General features: G+C 34.3%; 3 protein-coding genes across 3 annotated transcripts; 2 read left to right on the top strand and 1 right to left on the bottom strand.

Moving 5' to 3' along the window:
• Window positions 1-3,117: 3,117 nt before the first annotated feature.
• Window positions 3,118-3,657, top strand: LOC132174002 (VQ motif-containing protein 31-like). Its single transcript, XM_059585720.1, has one exon. The coding sequence runs from the start codon at window positions 3,118-3,120 to the stop codon at window positions 3,655-3,657; it is 540 nt and encodes a 179-aa protein (XP_059441703.1).
• An 8,174-nt stretch (window positions 3,658-11,831) lies between these two features.
• On the top strand, window positions 11,832-12,371 carry LOC132173379 (VQ motif-containing protein 31-like). Its single transcript, XM_059584868.1, has one exon. The coding sequence runs from the start codon at window positions 11,832-11,834 to the stop codon at window positions 12,369-12,371; it is 540 nt and encodes a 179-aa protein (XP_059440851.1).
• A 1,697-nt stretch (window positions 12,372-14,068) lies between these two features.
• On the bottom strand, window positions 14,069-18,538 carry LOC132175451 (protein CANDIDATE G-PROTEIN COUPLED RECEPTOR 2-like). The gene is made up of 6 exons (XM_059587404.1): window positions 18,110-18,538; window positions 17,368-17,559; window positions 14,831-14,993; window positions 14,640-14,742; window positions 14,471-14,552; window positions 14,069-14,383 (listed from the first exon to the last, which is right to left on the bottom strand). Exons 1-6 carry the CDS (start codon window positions 18,398-18,400, stop codon window positions 14,306-14,308), a joined length of 909 nt encoding a protein of 302 aa, XP_059443387.1. The 5' UTR covers window positions 18,401-18,538; the 3' UTR covers window positions 14,069-14,305.
• Between the last annotated feature and the right edge of the window lie 405 nt (window positions 18,539-18,943).

Raw genomic sequence — 18,943 nt, 5'->3', positions numbered from 1 at the left:
AAGGATTCAAAGTGTGAATAAAAAATACATTATGTTTGAAGATTTTAAATAAATATATAAAAAATTAAATAATGCATTCGGTGACACAAGAAAATAAATAAAATAAAATACATAAAATAATTATTCTTTTAGATCCTGAAAATCGAAATTCTCTGATTGGTTATTTAGACTTCTAAAAATAAATTGGTTGCCAAATCATCTACGAATTTATAGGGTCTACTTCCCTTTTCTCGTCTCTTCAATTGGTATTGTAGTTCTACTATTGGCTATTTCAGCTATTGGGTTTGTTCATTCAGTTTCTCTTTCTTTTCTCTTTTTTTTTTTTTTTTTTTTTGACATATCCGGCATTAAGAGGGGGGAAGATTCGAACTAGTGACCTCTGCTTTATTAAGTGTAGTCCCAGCCGATTGAGCTACCTCTTGGAGACCTCTTTTTTTTTCTTTTTTTTTTTTTAATATTGTAGGAATTTTCTATTTATCACAAAATAAAAGAGGGTTAGATTAATATATTAATACAAGAGTCAGAAAGGTCTTTTGAAAAGTTCATATTGCGTTAATTAGGATAGAATTTAACATTTTCACAACAATGAGCAGAAGAACTTCACGTGGAAGACTTTCACTCACTGTTCATCCTAATTTTTTAGAGAGATTAATACATTGGAGAGTCTTTTCAGTAAACTCATAATATAGCATATTGAGACACCAAATAATCAAAAAGCTTAAACCTATGAGTTTAGGTCCAACAATATTATATTAACCACTCACACTTTTTACATATTTTCAATGCGAGACTCTATCCTTTTTTACACTCACATTATACTCAACAATCTCCCTCTTATATGTGAATCCATCACCATGGTACGCTACACTCCCCCTCAAATAGAAGCCTTCTATCAATCTTATAGGTTATCTCTAAGATCACTTGTAGGCTATGTGAGTATGTAGGTTTTGTCCATGCCACGTACCTTTATCCATATTCCATGGATTCTCGTTATGCCTATGCCATGAACTTTTTTGCTCCTCCAAGGACCATCATTCATGCTCACAACTTGCACCTTTCTTCTTACTCCAAGAACCATTGTCAAGCCCATGCCACGAACCTTTGCCCTTCACTCCAAGGACGCTCATCCATACTTGCACATTTGCACATTTTTGTCCATACTCTAGTGACCTTTGTATGTGCATGCTTCACTCCACCATATCACACACTACCATTTGTAACAACCTAGAAAAAAGCGCTAACCACATTTACTTTTTCACCCCAAAATGATCAGTCAATTTAAAGCTTTTTTAAAATTCATTATAAAGCATAGTTTCATTTAGTAACTAGGTAATGTGGGATTTAGCACTCATTACTATCTTTATAAACCATCCACTATATGTGAGCTATTCCTCATCTTTTAAGAGGGGGTGTTACAAACTCCCCCTCTTAAACTTCTCACGTCCTCGTCAGGGCCACATCATCCAATACCACATGGCCTGACATGACTCTACTACCATTTGTAATGGCCTAAGAAAAAGGTCTAGCCACATCTGCACTATCACCCTAAAATAATTAGTCAATTTTGAACTTTCCTAAAATTCTTTATAAAACCTAGTTTCACCTTGTAATTAGGCAATGTGGGACTTAGTGCTCATGACTATCTTTATAAACTAACCAATCTATATGGGCTACTCCTCAAATTTTCCCAATATGAGACTAGAGTGTTACATCATCGGCTTTAATACCACTGTTAGGGAGATTGATATCTTAGAGAGTCTTTTTAGTGAGCTTATAATATAGCATATATGTTGAGACACCACACAACCCAAAAATTTAAGCTTATGAGGTTGAACCCAACAATGCTATATTATTCACTCACACTTTTTACATTGTTCTAATGTAAAACTCTATCATTTTTTACACGCTCAACATAATTTTATGATGATAGATGCTCTTGGTGCGTAATACTACGTGGACCATCATGTTCCCAAGCCACATTGCAAGTAAATTTCAAAATCCATGTAGCCAGGATTAGACTTTTCACCAAATTTGCTCTGCACAAGATCCAGCTGTCATAGTCACTCGCCTTTGTGCCCAAAACTAGCTAATATTATCCACATCTTTTGCTTCTCTTTCTATTTCTCCAACTCTGAATGAAAGTGTCCAAGACGGATGTATCGGTCTTTCCATTTCTCTCAAAGCGTGAGTTAACAAGGGGGACATCACGTTAACTTGGAACAAAAGAATTGAAAATGACCAGACACGATAGGCTTAGTAAGCACATCTGCAATCTTGTCTTTGCTCAAAATAAAATACACTTCAAATTGTTTGGTACCAACCCTATCACGAACGAAATGGAAATCGATTTCAACATGCTTGGTCCTAGCATGAAAAATAGGATTAGTATAGAGATAAGTAACCCCAATATTATCACACCACAATTTGGGTGGAGATCGATGAGAGAACAACACCGAGATCCCGAAGTAAGGAGTGAATCCACAGTAACTCTGTAGCCGTATTGGCAAGAGATTTATAATATTCCACCTTAATACTGATCTAGAAATGGTTGGTTGCTTTCTAGAACTCCATGAAATCAAATTAGAACCCAAGAAAACACAATAAGATCCTGTGGACCAACTACTATCAAGGCACCTAGCCCAGTTAGCATCTAAGAAGGCTTCTAGTTGAGAAGAAGATGATAGATCAGTGAAGAAGAGACCATGTGTTTGAGATACCTCGTCGCAACTAGGCTAGTTATACTCTCTTAACTGACAAATTTTGCTTACAACATTTTTTGAAAAAAAATAAAGTGTTTATCACATATATGACTTCAATTCCAACATGCCACGAGTTATTGTTCATCTTAAAGTTAGGGTTAATGGGGTAGTTTAGCTTCTAAAATGCTCTCTCTAACTACTCTTGAATAGAATAAATTAGACAACTCAAGTCATTCACAAACATACCTAATAAGATTTAATAATCTAATTTACAAATATTTCCACCATGTTGTAGTTGCTATAAGCCTATAATCTTAAGACGTCAAACTCATGTTTATCTAAAAGATGTTTTTTCTCTAGTGTAGGTCAGAGTCTGAATAAGAGGTGAAAAGCTTGTCAAATGAAATAAACAATATCCATGGAGAAGCCCGGGGGCCATGGCACAGCCGGTTGTAAGCCCTTGACCACATTTGTACAAACAGATACAAATACTTTCCGAGAAGTCGTACAACGGCTAACTGGCCCATCAGAAGGTAATGCAGAACAAGAAGGGGCAGCAATGAAGGTTGTGGGTCTAAAGAGAGCAACACCAAAACTCCATGAGAGAAGGCAATACTCTAGGCCTAGACTTGAGATAGTTAAACCCCCACTCCAATTTAAACCTGCAGGCACGTCAACCGACCAACACCCTAGCTTCTCCCCAACCTCATCAGGGAACTCAGGTTTTCTCCCAAGCCCTGTGACCCCTTGTACAATTTTCTCAAGGCTATGCATTCTAGAAGACGAAAAGAAAGGAGAATCAGCAATACCTGAATTGAATAGTCAAGAAGAAGAGAAAGCCATCAAAGAGAGGAGATTTTATTTGCACCCATCACCCCGGTCCAGACCAGGATACTCTGAGCCAGAATTGCTTACCTTGTTCCCTCTAACATCTCCAAAAACAACTGAGAAACCATGATTTTGAAAATACAGTTTCTCTGGTAACAACTTTGTTTTTTGCATATTCCAAACTACTACACACCATGTCACATTATAGAGAACACTTCTTCAGCAAAGCATTACTTTCCCCTTCTACAATTATCTTTAAATCTTGCTTGATTTTCGATTTGACTTAAAATTACATTAACTAGCTTATACCCCGCACATAATTCTTAATTATAATTTAATTTTAAAATTTAAACACATCATTTTTCATTATAAGTTAAAAAGACGTATAAAAATATATCTCATATCTTTAAATAAAAATAAATAAATTTTTATTCATATAAGTATATATGATTTAAAATGAATAGTATAATGAAAAAAAAATTAAGCAAGAAGAATACATGGATTATAATATAGTTAACGCAATTAATTATGCTAATTAATGACATGTGGATTATATTGAAATATAATTAATGCAATTAATTATATTGAAATATAATTAACGTAATTAATAGGCATTTCATCTTACTCTTGCTTGCTTGACTTTTTTCCACTAAGAAATAGGCCAAAAAAAAAAAAAAAATGTTAGTTTTTTGTTAAGGAAGATATCATTAATTTTGGTATATGTTAGGTAAACTAACAATAAAGTAAAAATATGGGACCTCCAATACAAATTCAGAAGAATTTTCTAGGCTTTAGATTTATCATTCTAGATCAAGTTCGCATAAAAGTATGTGCTAAGTTACTTTGGATAGAGCTATGATCAGTTTTTCATTGCCTTCATTTATTTTTTTTTAGTGACTTCCAATTTAGTAATCAGTCAAAATTAATACATTAAGACAGATTGGGGATCCTCAGCAATAGTTGAGGAATTATCCATTAATTTTTTTTGAAATTCTGGCCATTAAATCCCATCTAAGGGTGTACAAGCTGCCATGTGTCCCATTAATTAAAAAAATAATATTTTATTATTTAAATTGTAAAAATAAAATATAAAACAAAATAAAAATAAAAATAAAAAATATGGCCACCCCCAAGGGCCGATTGGGGGTGGTAGCAGCCAAAAAAAATTTTGAATAGGGCCCCAAAAAAAAAAATTTGGTAACATTTTTTTAATAAGGCCCAAAAAAAAATTTCCATAAAAATTTAAAGCCTCTAATCATGGTAAATGAATAATTTAAAAAATGGCTCAATTTAATAAGGCCTCAATTCCTCTACAAGCTTATGTAGAAACATAAATGGCCATGTGTTATCTTGACTCTTGCCCACGATCATCAATTATAAGTTTCAATTTAAGACGTTTGATCATACCAACAAGTATGATCTCATGGCCTTCACACACCATAATTGTTATTTGATAAAAGAGAAATCATATATAAAATTCTTAGGTCAACGTGCTTTTATTAAAAAATTTCTAAGTATTTTTTTTTGAAAATTTAGTCCCTGAGTCACTCGAAACTACTAGAAAATTTCCTACCGTTAATTTTTGTTAACTGCCGTTAGTCCACTCAAAACTCCCCGTAATATCTGATTAAAATATTATTTTTTATTAATTTAATTCAAAAAATTAAATCTTAAAAAATAATAAAAAAATAATAAAAAAAATTGAAGGGTGGCCAGGGGTGGCACCGCCACCCCCCAACCCCTATGGGGTGGCCGTAAGCCACCCCCACGTGGTTTGGGGTGGCTTGCGCACCCTTCAATTTTTTTTATTTTTTATTTGTTTTTTAAAAAATTAATATTTTAATCAGATAAAACAGAGAGTTTTGAGTGGACTAACAGCAGTTAACAAAAATTGACGAAATAAAATTTTTTAGTAGTTTCGAGTGACCTAGGAACTAAATTTCCAAAAAAAAAAATACCCAAAGAATTTTTAATAAAAGCGCGTTAACCTAAAAATTTTATATATAATTTCCCTTGATAAAATTGTATTACAGTTGTATCACACTATCGAATAAACAAACCTTGCAAACCTTGCATATAATCATGTGCAAGTGTAGAGGTATAAGATTTGCTTCACGCCACTCGATGCAAGAATCTCAAGTGTTGATTAAAGAAAGTAAATCCATGATTCAATAATAGCTGTTGAAATAGATGCATAACTGTGCATGCAAAACACAGAATAAATGCAATTGTAGTTGGTGCTCTACTATAATTCAATGGCCTGTGTTAAACATCCAATGGCCCTGTACATTCACATTTTGCTGCGCCTCGAGATCAGTGGTCTAAGATTAGTGGTCTAAAAGCAAAACAGCATATATTTTCCCACTCCCATGTGATTAGTTAGTGGTCTAAGATAAATTGTTATAAAAAATGATTACGAAATGGGTTCTTATTCCTATTCTTTTTGTTTTTTATTCTTTTTCTTCCAATTTTCGCCGCTTTATTTTTTTTATTTTTTATTTTTTCTTTTCTTCTTATTTTTGCTGCTGTTAACATTGGACAACCTTCTACACATTCGATAACCAACATCTACTGTTGTAAGTAATCCGATTAAGGTGACAAATTCGATCATGGAAAATGGAGTGATGGCTGCTGCTGTTACTCAAAATATTGTCACTCACCAGGACACTAAAATCTTAACTGCTAGGACGGATGCTTTAGCCATGCATCCAAGAAACACTAGCATTAGGCATCCAGGGAGCTATTTTTGCTTCAATGTGATTTTATTTTATTTTAGTAAATCTTGAATATAAAAAGTTAATCAGTAATTTTGCATCCAAAAAAGCAAGAAGAATTATTTTTAAATAAAAATATTAAAATAAATATTATTTCATTAATATTTAAATATTAAAAAAAAATAAGGTCTCACTTACAAATTTCGCCTAAGGCCTCCAAATACATTGAGCCAGCCCTGCCCTTAATGTCTCCTTTACGATTGAATTTTCATATTTCCAATTGATTTTTAGCATTTGCATCTAACTAGTCCAAGTGTTCTAAAACAGACGAATATTCTATAAAAAAGGAAAAGAACTTTAATCATAATAATAAGTAAATAAACAGTTTTTTTTTTTTTCCCATCAACTTAGATTTTGTACCTGGGTTTATCGGATTTAAAACTGAACAACTCATCCTCTACACAACAGATAAATGATGAGGAAAACTTTCTTACGATGAAAACACATCAATAACGCGTCTAATATTTTTGCGCATATACTGGGAAATAGTCGATTAAGTGTTTGATTAATTTGCTTTTGAGATCTCAACTCACTTCTTTGTATCCTCAGTTTTGAGTGAATTGGAGCTGATTTTGAGTGACATGACGATGTTATTACATAAAAAATAATGTCAATAAACAAAAAATATTATACTAATAAATTTAAATTTTTTAGACAGATGAAAAACTTATCAAATCATTTCGATGAAATGATTATGAATACAACGAATAAACCATGGTACATAACCATAGCATTTGCCTTTTTTTTGCTGTTTTTGATGGATTACTAGGAGTGGATCTGTTCGCTATACTTGTAAGAGAAGGGTTGTGACTAAAAAAATTCTTCATTCATGTAGCTAATAGGCCATTTTATCCAATCTGAGATTTGTGTCAAACAGCTTATGATTACAACTTCGGTAGTCTGCAATTGCACTTATAAAATTAAGGCAATCAGCACCATTAAAGATTGCCCGATGGAAGAGTTGCATGAAGATGTAATGGAGTACGACTTTGGACCTCCTTGATGTCAAACCCTTGGAAAAGTGCGGAGGAAAAAAAAAAACAAAACAAAAACAAAAAATTTAAGATCATCTGACAGAGGTGACAAATGATTTCCATCTTTCAGAATCAGCTTCATAACAAAAAATCGGAAGTGTTTGGTATCTGTTCTTATGCCTTTTAAAAGTAGAGCCTTATCATTCACTGATTTTACAGGTTGAAAGGGAAATGTAATGGACATAGAAGGTAGATGAATATGTACTCTCCGAAAAATATCACCAAAAAAAGAACAAGACTGGTAAATGATTATGAATACAACGAATAAACCATGGTACATAACCATAGCATTTGCCTTTTTTTGCTGTTTTTGATGGATTACTAGGAGTGGATCTGTTCGCTATGCTTGTAAGAGAATGGTCGTGACTAAAAAAATTCTTCATTCATGTAGCTAATAGGCCATTTTATCAAATCTGAGATTTGTGTCAAACAGCTTATGATTACAACTTCGGTAGTCCGCAATTGCACTTATAAAATTAAGTCGATCAGCACAATTGAAGATTGCCCGATGGAAGAGTTGCATGAAGATGTAATGGAGTACGACTTTGGACCTCCTTGATGTCAAACCCTTGGAAAAGTGCGGAGGAGAAAAAAAAACAAAACAAAACAAAAACAAAAAATTTAAGATCATCTGACAGAGGTGACAAATGATTTCCATCTTTCAGAATCAGCTTCATAACAAAAAATCGGAAGTGTTTGGTATCTGTTCTTATGCCTTTTAAAAGTAGAGCCTTATCATTCACTGACTTTCAGGTTGAAAGGGAAATGTAATGGACATAGAAGGTAGATGAATATGTACTCTCCGAAAAATATCACCAAAAAAAGAACGAGACTGGTGTAACCCACGGACATAATGAGCAACCGTCCTTACCACCTTCCTCCCACTTTCTTCGAAGCCCTTAATCAGGGCCATCCCAAAGGCTAAGCGACTTAGGCCGTTGCCTAGGGCCCCCAATTTAGTAAAGCCGAAAAAAAATTTTGAATAAGGCCCGAAAAAAAATATTTTGGTTACATTTTATTAATAAGGCACAAAAAAAATTTTCCATAAAAATTTAAGGCCTCTAATCATGGTAAATGAATAATTTAAAAAATGACTCAATTTAATAGGGCCTCAATTCCTCTACAAGCTTATGTAGAAACATAAATGGCCATGTGTTCTCTTGACTCTTGCCCACGATCATCAATTATAAGTTTCAATTTAAGACGTTTGATCATTCCAAAAAGTATGATCTCATGGCCTTCACACACCATATAATTGTTGTTTGATAAAATTGCATTACAGTTGTATCACACTATCGAATAAACAAACCTTGCATATAATCATGTACAAGTGTAGTTGCATAAGATTCGCTCCATGCCACTCGATGCAGGAATCTCAAGTGTTGATTAAAGATAGTGAATCCATGATTCAATAATAGCTGTTGAAACAGATGCATAACTGTGCGTGCAAAACGCAGAATAAATGCAATTGTAGTTGGTGGTCTACTACAATTCAATGGCCTGTGTTAAACATCCAATGGCCTTGTACATTCACATTTTGCCGCGTCTCGAGATCAGTGGTCTAAGATTAGTGGTCTAAAAGCAAAACAGCATATATTGTCCCACTCCCATGTGATTAGTTAGTGGTCTAAGATAAATTGTTATAAAAAATGATTACGAAAGGGGTTCTTATTCTTATTCTTATTCCAATTCTTTTTCTTTTTTTTATTCTTTTTCTTCCAATTTTTGCCGCTTTATTTTTTTATTTTTCTTTTCTTTTTATTTTTGCTGCTGTTAACATTGGGCAACCTTCTACACATTCAATAACCAACATCTGCTGCCGTTAGTAATCCAATTAAAGTGACAAATTCGATCATGGAAAATGGAGTGATGATTGTTGCTGTTACTCAAAATATTGTCACTCACCAAGACACTAAAATCTTAGCTGCCAGGACGGATGCTTTAGCCATCCAAGAAACACTAGCATTAGGCATCTAGGGAGTTGTTTCTGCGTCACTGTGATTTTATTTTATTTTAGTAAATCTTGAATATAAAAATTTAATCAGTAATTTTGCATCCAAAAAAGTAAGAAGAATTATTTTTAAATAAAAATATTAAAATAAATATTATTTAATTAATATTTAAATATTAAAAGAAATAAGGTCTCACTTACAAATTTTGCCTTAAGGCCTCCAAATACATTGGACCGACCCTATCTATCATGTTCGGATATGAGCTGCAATACTTGTCGTCTTAAAGAGATCTTCATCATCTTTACATTAAACTTAAGTATAACAACTACCAATGTTCCAATAAACATAAAATCTAATTTTGGACACAAAATGAGCCAACCGATAAATCTAACAAGTTGAACATGCATGAAGGCCTTGCATGGAGATGTGGCCTAGAGGACTCGCCAATTAACCAGTACCACTGTACGTACTAGGGTCAACTCACCTCAAGCAAGGGCATGCCACCCATATCGGGGCATTAGTTATTCATTCCCTAAAAGTGAGAAGCTTTGCAGAATCTCAACAATCAAAGGCATTTCCACGGTTATTTTGAAGGGGTTGTGATATGGGTTTTGCCCTTTTATAACAAACAACATGAGATCTGGCAAAACCAACGGCTGCAATGGCTTTTGAGGTCACATTTTCTGTCCTAACTGGCTAGTAAAGTGTATGCCAGAAAACCTTAGCTGCATTTTGTTCTCTATTTACTCTCTCCTCCCATATACTTCTCTCACTTATTATTTCCTTTTCTTTCTTCTTGCTCATGTACGTTCTCTTTCTTCTACCTAATTTTCATGTTCCGACGTGTTGAAGCACGTACAGCTACACAGTTCTTGAGGTGATGTTTGGATCTTCTTTCATATATATTATTCTCTCCATTCCAACTTTTCTTCCTTTATGTTTGATAAATTGGAATCACATTATATTGACATGCATTAACTGAGAAGTAAACATGAATCATAGTATCTTGTGTTGTGGACTATGATTAGATTTTCCACTTGTTTATGTTCTTACTTCCATTTCCATATGTTCCTACTAATGATTAAAGTTGGTTGCATTTTGTTTAAAACCCAGATTTTGATAATCTTTTACGTATCTTATTCTTATTCTTTTTTAGTTCTATACTTCTACCGGTAGTGCACGTACATTAATTAGGTGAGTGTTGAATTTAATTACAACCTCAAACTTGACCCTGTTTTGGTAAGGCAAGAGAATCACTTGAATTAGAGTTCACTAACGAATGAAGTTAGTGACCGGCACAGCCATGCCATAAATTTCAAAGCATCAATTCAACAACTCCTTTAACACTCCACAAAAAAATTAACACCCTACAACAATATTAAACTATCCTTTTTACAACTCCAATAAACGGGAATAAAACAGAGGAGAAGCTGTTTACCTTTGGAGTGATTTCCTTCTCCTCAAGCTTCTACACACTCTTGCTCCAAGGAGTCCTCAAGAACGCCCTCGAGCTCTCACCACGCCCTCAAGTTTTGAGTATTCACTATGTCATTTTCTTTCCATTGATTACATACTCAAAACTTGACTAGTGTGGATCAACTAACTGAAATCAAGATGGGGATTCCATGCAATGAGATTGATGTAAAAGGTTGCTCAGGCATCTCGAACTCCATCTAATCGGGCTGATCGAGCACGTCTTCGAGCCGGTGGGCCCAAACAACCTCATTAAACTGAATCATGATCCCATGCGCAATAGACAACCTCATTGAATTGGATCTTTATCCTTTATATCATATAGCATTTCAATCACATTCACAAGTCATTCTCTTTTTATTGCTTATGTACTGAATCTTAATTGGTTTGGGTCATATAATTGAAACATGCAATGAAGCTTATGAGAGAGGTTGCACAAGCCTCACTTGTTCGGGTAAGTGCCCAGTCAGCTCGAGCTCCATTTACTCAGGTAGGGGCAAGGCACCTGCCTGAGTAGATGAGGCCCGAGCAGCCACTCAGATGTGGTTGGCCATTACATGCAATGGACAGCTTCATTGCATTATATCCTTATTGCTAATATCATATAGCATGTCAGTGACATTCACCATTCATCACCATAAATGCAACTAGGCTGGTTATACTCTCTAACTGAAAAAAAATTGCTTACAATATTTTTTGAAAATAAAAATGTATATCATGCACATATGACTTCCAACATGCAACAAGTTGATATTGTTCATCTTAAAGTTAAAGATAATGTGTTGGTTTAACTTCTAAAATGCTCCCTTTTAGCTGCTCTTGACTAGACTAAGTTAGGCAAGTAAAGTCATTCATAAACATACCTAATAAGATTTAGTAGTCTAATTTATAAATATTTCCACCATGATGTATTTGCTATCATTTAAAGATGTTAAACTCCTATCTATCTATAATTTGTCTTCTAAATGAAAACACATCTATCCCAGTTTATAAGCGGGTCTCTATTGCAGGTAAGAGCTTGGATAAGTGGTAATTAATTAAAAAGCTTGTCAAATGAAATAAACATAATCCATGGAGAAGCCGGGTAGCCATGGCACAACCGGTTGTAAACCCTTAACAACATTTGTACAAACAAATACAAATACTTTCCGAGAGGTCGTACAGAGGCTAACCGGCCCATCAGAGGGTAATATTGCAGCAAAAGAAGTGGCAACAACGAAGGTGGGTGTAAAGAGAGCAACACCAAGACTACATGAGAGAAGGCAATACTCTAGGCCTAGACTTGAGATAGTTAAACCCCCTGTCCAATTTAAACCTGCAGGCGCATCAACCAACCAGCACCCTCGCTTCTCCCCCACCACATCAGGAAACTCTGGTTTTCTCCCAAGCCCTGTGACCCCTTCTACAATTTTCTCAAGGCTATGCATCTTGGAAGATGAAAAGAAAGGAGAATCAGGAATACCTGAATTGAATACTCAAGAAGAAGAGAAAGCCATAAAAGAGAGAAGATTTTATTTGCATCCATCACCCCGGTCTAGACCAGGATACACTGAGCCAGAGTTGCTTACCTTGTTCCCTCTAACATCTCCAAAAACAACTGAGAAACCATGATTTTGATAATGCAGTTGCTCCTGTAAGATTTTTATTATTATTATTATTCTAAACTATAGTACACCATGTCACCATAAAACTAATACTTCTTGACAAAAGCACAACTTTCTAGTCACTGTCTCAAATTAAGGAACTTAATATGAGAAAGGCTCCCTTTTTGTTTAATTTTTTAATAATTTTAATTTTTTTGCAAATGGTAATTTTTTTAATAACTTCAAGGGCATTTTGGGACAAAAAATGAAAAAGTGTATAATTTAACACTAGATCGTAGTTTAGGGCCCCGATGTAACTTTTTAAAGTTTTGAGGCATAAATAAAAATATGGTCATAAATTAGGAGCAATTAAACTAGTCATTTTTTTTTTTTTTTTATATAACTAAAATAAGAGAAATGTTACGGTTTCTCATAGTGTTCTCATAATCCTACATGGATATTGTTTTCCAAAAAAAAAAAAAAAAAAAACCTTACCCTACCAATCCCTCATTTTCTTAAAAAAATTAATAAAATAACATGAACGTATGATCAGGATAACACTAGGAAAAACTGTAGCAGTCCTCATCAAATAATGTCAATGACCCAACCATGAAATAATATGTAGTCGAATTAAAGCCATAAAATAACTGTCACTTTAATTCATTACCTCTTATCCTTGAGTAACCAATTTAATCTATTGATTATTCTCGTACTTGTGAAATCTCATTTCCTTATATACATAATAATTTTAGTAACTCTTACTAAAATACTTTGACCAGAGATTGAGAATAGCAAATTTTATTAAATATACCTCAATGGGATATTTCTTATCGCTTTGATTAAATCAAAGAGTGGTTTTTACCGTAAAAAATCTCACTCGTAAAGGTATCAAAGTGATCTACTTTTCACATTTGAGTTCATGACCCTCTCAAGATTGAGAGTGACTACTATTCTTTTGTTAGTGTTATAAAAGACTAACAACTTATGTAGACCATTCAATGCATTGTAATCCCACCAACACATCAAATCCTAAATCTCCAATTCACATTATTAAGATTGATCTTCATGATTGGTGTGTTATAGTCTTGGCAAATGGAATGCACAACTTCATTGCCAACTATGAACTACAATTTTTAAGTTACAAAATTTATGACTTAAATTTTCTGTGTTATAATCACATTACTCACACCTATATCACATTCTATAACTTATAGACTTTATATGTATATAATAAATAAAACCCCAAGGAATTGGCCTAGTGGTTGAGGCGCGTGGTCTTAAGGAATATCACCCCTTATATCCCAAGTTTGAGACTTGCTAGATGCAAACCCCCTTTGGAGCCAAACCCCTTGATGTAAAAAGCTAGCGATTTACCCTGATCCGTGTAAGAAAACTTTCAAGGGTGCGTTGCATAGGTTCAAGATTTACCAAGTAGGAATGGGTCCAAAGAGCCTGGCTTTGTCGAGGTTCCTAGTCATAAAAAAAAAAAAAAAAAAAAAAAAAATGTATATAATAAATATCAATCATTAAAAGCATACATGTAAATAGTTATATGTCTCATGTTCATTAAATAAATTAGTAAATAAACAACTTTATTTAATAAAACAAAAAATGTCATTCGGTAATTGGAGTTTTATGGCATTATCCTTAACAAAAACACAGCTTCAGTTTTCTTCCTCTTTCTCTTTTTTTTTTTTTTTTTTTTGGGTATTTTGGGGTGGGCCGTAAAAGGAAAGAAAGTACATAGCAAGTGGGGTAAAATTCACAATTTAGTGATTTACATTGTAAGAGAAGTGCTCTGCTCCATGGCACTTTTGTAATATAGCACCTTTGTAAAAACTTACAAAAATGCAATGGAGTAGCACTTTTTCCGGAATGCACAGAATCCAAGAGAACAACCTTTACATTTATTTACATAGTAAACAACAAACGGTATTGCAATGCAAAAATTGTCAAAATGTACTAATCCCAATCAGCATCGAAGAACCCAGCATCTTTCATCTCGGAGTAATATGCATTTTCCAAAAGAAAATCGTCCTCCTGTAAACATCAAAATTTGAGCTTTGTGTTATCGTCACCATGCGCACAATGTAAACAAGAAGATAATGTATGTGGTAGAGAAATCACCTGGAAAAAATCAGCTAGAAAAGTTATATACAGAAAAGGTAGATAAAATGAGTGATAGCAGACATCTGTGAGATTGTACAACCTGCAGTAGATCCATGTCAAAATGCAGTAAATGAAAATATGGGTACATAATTTTAACTTCATTGACAAACTTGGAATTTAGAGTTACCAAATCCCAAAGCCAACCCCGATCCCGGCAAGCCCGCAGGCAAATAATGCTACCGCATTAACCACAAACATGATCACGATATAGTTGTAGAATGCTGGTCTGGCTGCAAAAGATAAAGAGGCAACTGCATGTTAAATTACATCAAATCCTGCAAGAATAACAATGACAACCAAAATTTGAGATGTACTCACGAGGCAGCTTGTCTCTCCATTTTGAGAAATGCACAAACAATATGAAGGCATAGACTGCAGTAAGCAATAGTTTGTGGATGATCCACAAACCCCACTTCACCTTATTTGAACTTCCAGCACCGTCGATGAACAGTGGGACCCCAAACCCAAATACATAAATTACCTGAAAATGGAAGAGTTCAAAAATGAAAAAGCTGATAATCACACCAATAGATGTATAAGATGAGGTACAAGTAAATATATAAATGGAGACTGGTTTCTCGATTTGGGGTTTATGCTTTTTAAGTTTCATCTACTAATTTCCTTTCTCCTTAGTTAGCCAAAAAGAAAAAATGAAAAAGAAAAAAGACAGTATATACATTTTTAGAGCAAGTACAAGAGTCTAATATGTCAGAAATTTGCTCCTCAGTCCTCACTTGTCTACCAAAACCAACTAGAAAAAATCCATAAAAGAAAAACTACAAAATCATATGATCCTAGGAAACTGCAATGACTGATCTCACCAAATATGACAATATTACAAGCTTTGTTTAAACTAATTGTATATAACAATACATACAGGCCTGCTGAGCAATGGGATCTCGTTTTGCAATCAGTGAATAATGTGACTCCCTGTATTGCGGCACAAACACCACATCTGCCCAGAGGCAGGAAAGACGCTCAAGATCCTCATCTCAGAATCTTACTTCAGCGAAAGACACAATTCTAGCAAACTTGGTAGAAATTGACCATACAAGCAAATGAGCATGTACATTCTGTGCATAACTGAACCCCCCCGGGAGTATGTAAAGTAAATGAATAAAAATTGGGCTTCATCTGATCATCTTCCCAGATACCATTTCACTTATGTAACTTCCGTGGTCCCAGGTAATACCATAGAGATAAATATTATGTCACCACTAATATCCTTAAATGTGCACATAAATGGTGAAACGTTTATCTAATTTAGTGTAAGCATTCTAAAAATGCCCCAGAATAGTCCTCTTCCCCCTCTAATCAACATTCTATACAAGTACCAAGTAATTTAAGTGATCGCCTCAATACAAATTAGTCAACAATATGATCACATTGTTTTTTTTTTTTGATAAGTAATGATGATATATAAAAAGAGCGTAGAGGGGCGCAACCCACATACATGGGAAGTATAAACAAAGAGCACCTAGGAGAGCTTTCTTTTAATGTGCTCACATTCTTGCATATCAGATAATGAAATATATGATCACATTGTTGCATATAGATTCCACATTCCTCCTTTATATTTTTTTTCTAATCAAGAAAGGAAACGTCTATCACAAGCAGATGATTTTTAATCACAAATTACATATCTAACCCTGTAAGTAACGACACAAATTTTATATAGTTAATTTCCACGGTGTATGTCAACAATTTAGAAACACATGATATCTTATGGATAAACCCACCATTTCCTACTGTATCAGTTCTATGCCAGTGCAATTCCAGCCCCACATCTAAAATAATAGTGTATCCATTATCATTTTGGTAGTGTGCCATGTCCAACAGGAGTCCATGCATGCCCAAGCTCTTCCAGTAAGAATTCAAATAAGTTATTCAAGAAAATTACATTTTTGTTTTCATTTTCCAAATTATGCATATACAACATGGAAATTAACTTCATAAAGTTCATGTTTTGTTAGTTGGAGAGGTAAAAAGCTATTAAGAATAATGTTATTTAGTAGACTAATATACGACTTCAATAAAATTCGATGATATGGTAGTGAAAATTAGTCATTGGATCAGCATTTGTAAGATAATAAAAAAAAACACACTTCATCTTAATTGTATAGATGTCTACTAAATAGCATCGCTCCGTAATTAATTATTAAAGATATATGTTTCCATTCTTAACAAAGATAAAAAATAAATAAATATCAAAAAATAAAAGAAGGAATATCCATCAACTCTAGCACATAAGCAATTTGGTGTTTTTATCATGCTAGAGCAAAGCGATAGTCTTAAATAGATTCCTCCAATTAATCTAAATATATGAGATAACTTGCTCAGCCTCTTTGATTTGTTGCTAGAGATAGTACCCATTGCAAAAAGAAAAAATACTTACCCAAAATCACTCCTAAACTCTGGCATTTTCTTCTAGCATGAACTTAAAGAGCTTTTATGTAAGCATAAATGTAGTATGCAAAAATGGCAACTTGGTTAGCTTGAAGTGGCCTAAATAGACCCCATTTAGCATTACTGCTTAATTGAAATAGCAGCGGGAGCATTAAATAACAGTAAAATTGCAATGCTTGAGATAACAAGGCAATATTTGCAGAGCATGGCTTTTTCCATACCCATAAATCTGATCACATGTAAACAGGAGAGCATGACTTTTTCCAGATAAAGAAAGGCCCCAACATAGATACCAAAGGGGTGTCACTCGTTAGAGACAAAACTTTCTTTTTTTTTTTAATGTAAGTATCAGTGACAAAACCAAAACCATCACAGTTCATACATAAACATAAAATGTTACACAACGAGAATGACCACCCATATCTTTGTAAGGAAATGCCAAATATTACCTTAAGAAGCATATCCACACCAACAACAATCCCCGAGACAACGAAATTATGCGCCAAAGCATCCAACCCAGTACTGTAATCTTCCTGGAGTAAGAAAGCCAACAAGCTAATCTCCAAACAAAGCATCCCGGATGCCGTGAACAATGACAGGACATTCCACGCTGCCTCCTTCCCAGGAGAGCATTGCCATGCCTGCCTCATCAAATCAAATTTCAACCCATTAAGCACTATCAAAAAAAAAAAAAAATCTATCTTCAAGGACAATGAATGACAATCACCTAATTATCTAGCTTCTTGCTCCACAAGATTAAGGTCTATCACTTTCCACCACTCAATCAACTACACCTATTATCACCATAATTATCATCGTTCTTACAGGTGAGCTTGCATCATGTTTCATTAGCAAAATGCACATCCGCATTGAGTCAACAAGTGTGATTAACCAATGAGTACTGTCTGTCACCACATTGCATCCTACTCCAAACTAAACCAACAAAATAATTAATTTAAGATCACTATCAGTAACAATATTCTTTTTTTTTTTTTATGAATAATATCTTATTATTTTTCTAATACCATTATTATTATTATCATCAAAATTATTCAAGTTAGGGGTGAGTTTGCATCCCTATAATTGATTGAACTAAAGTTAGCAAATGAATATGATATTAATACCAAATATATTGTTGTTGTTGTTATTGTTACTAAGGAAAAAAAAAAAAAAAAACTTGTTTTAGTGTACCTGGAGAGACGACCAAGCGAGGTTGAGGAGGGTAGCGAGCCAGAGAAGGGCATAGTAAGAAATCACAATGTAGGAGCGTCGATTGCAGAGCTTCTTCACGTTCTTCTTGGTGTGGAGCGCCAGGTACACTACGAAGCCCACCGAAAAGACTACCAGAACGGCGTCGTGCCACAGCCCGTGGCAATCGGAGGTGTGTAAAGCCCGATTATGGCCGTCCGTTTTGCCGGGAAGGCTCGTGAGTGGCGGGAGAGAGAGGTGAGGGTCGGTGGTGATCTCGTGATTGGTGGGCATTTTCTTTGGGGGAGGTGGAGATCCAAGAGAGGGTGGTGTGTCTATGAAAACCCTAATTTGGACGGGTCTGAGTGAGAGAGCGAGAGAGAAAGCATTGTTTGGTTGGTGAGAAAGAAAAAAAATGAGAAAGTTGAGCCAGATGAGACGACGGCGTTTTTGTGTGTTTTTCCTTTTTCCTTCCTTTTTTATGCCCTTTTCCTTTACCTATTTGTTTGGATTAGTGTTTTGTTCTAATAGCATCGTAATTCTCGGACTCCTACAAATCAAATTTTTGTCTCGTCTATTAAATAAATAAAACAACAAGAGTGAGTGCGGTAAAAACACCAAATCTTTATCTTTATCTTTTGATTTGTTCTTTATTTTATGATTTTTTTTTTAATTTTATATTTTGTGGATAAATAATAAATTTTACTTTTGTTATTCATGCTAATGTGTCTACTTAGAGCATCTCCAGCAGTAAGAAGTATTCTACTTAATTAAAAAGCACAATTCTCTATTTTAGTACACTGCTGGAGATGCTCTTATAGACACAAAACACTTGAC

Source organism: Corylus avellana, chromosome ca3 (genome assembly GCF_901000735.1).
Source record: "Corylus avellana chromosome ca3, CavTom2PMs-1.0".
NCBI classification, from domain to species: Eukaryota; Viridiplantae; Streptophyta; class Magnoliopsida; order Fagales; family Betulaceae; genus Corylus; species Corylus avellana.
The sequence above is the reverse complement of the archived record's forward strand: the minus strand, read 5'-3'. Positions and strand labels throughout refer to the sequence as shown.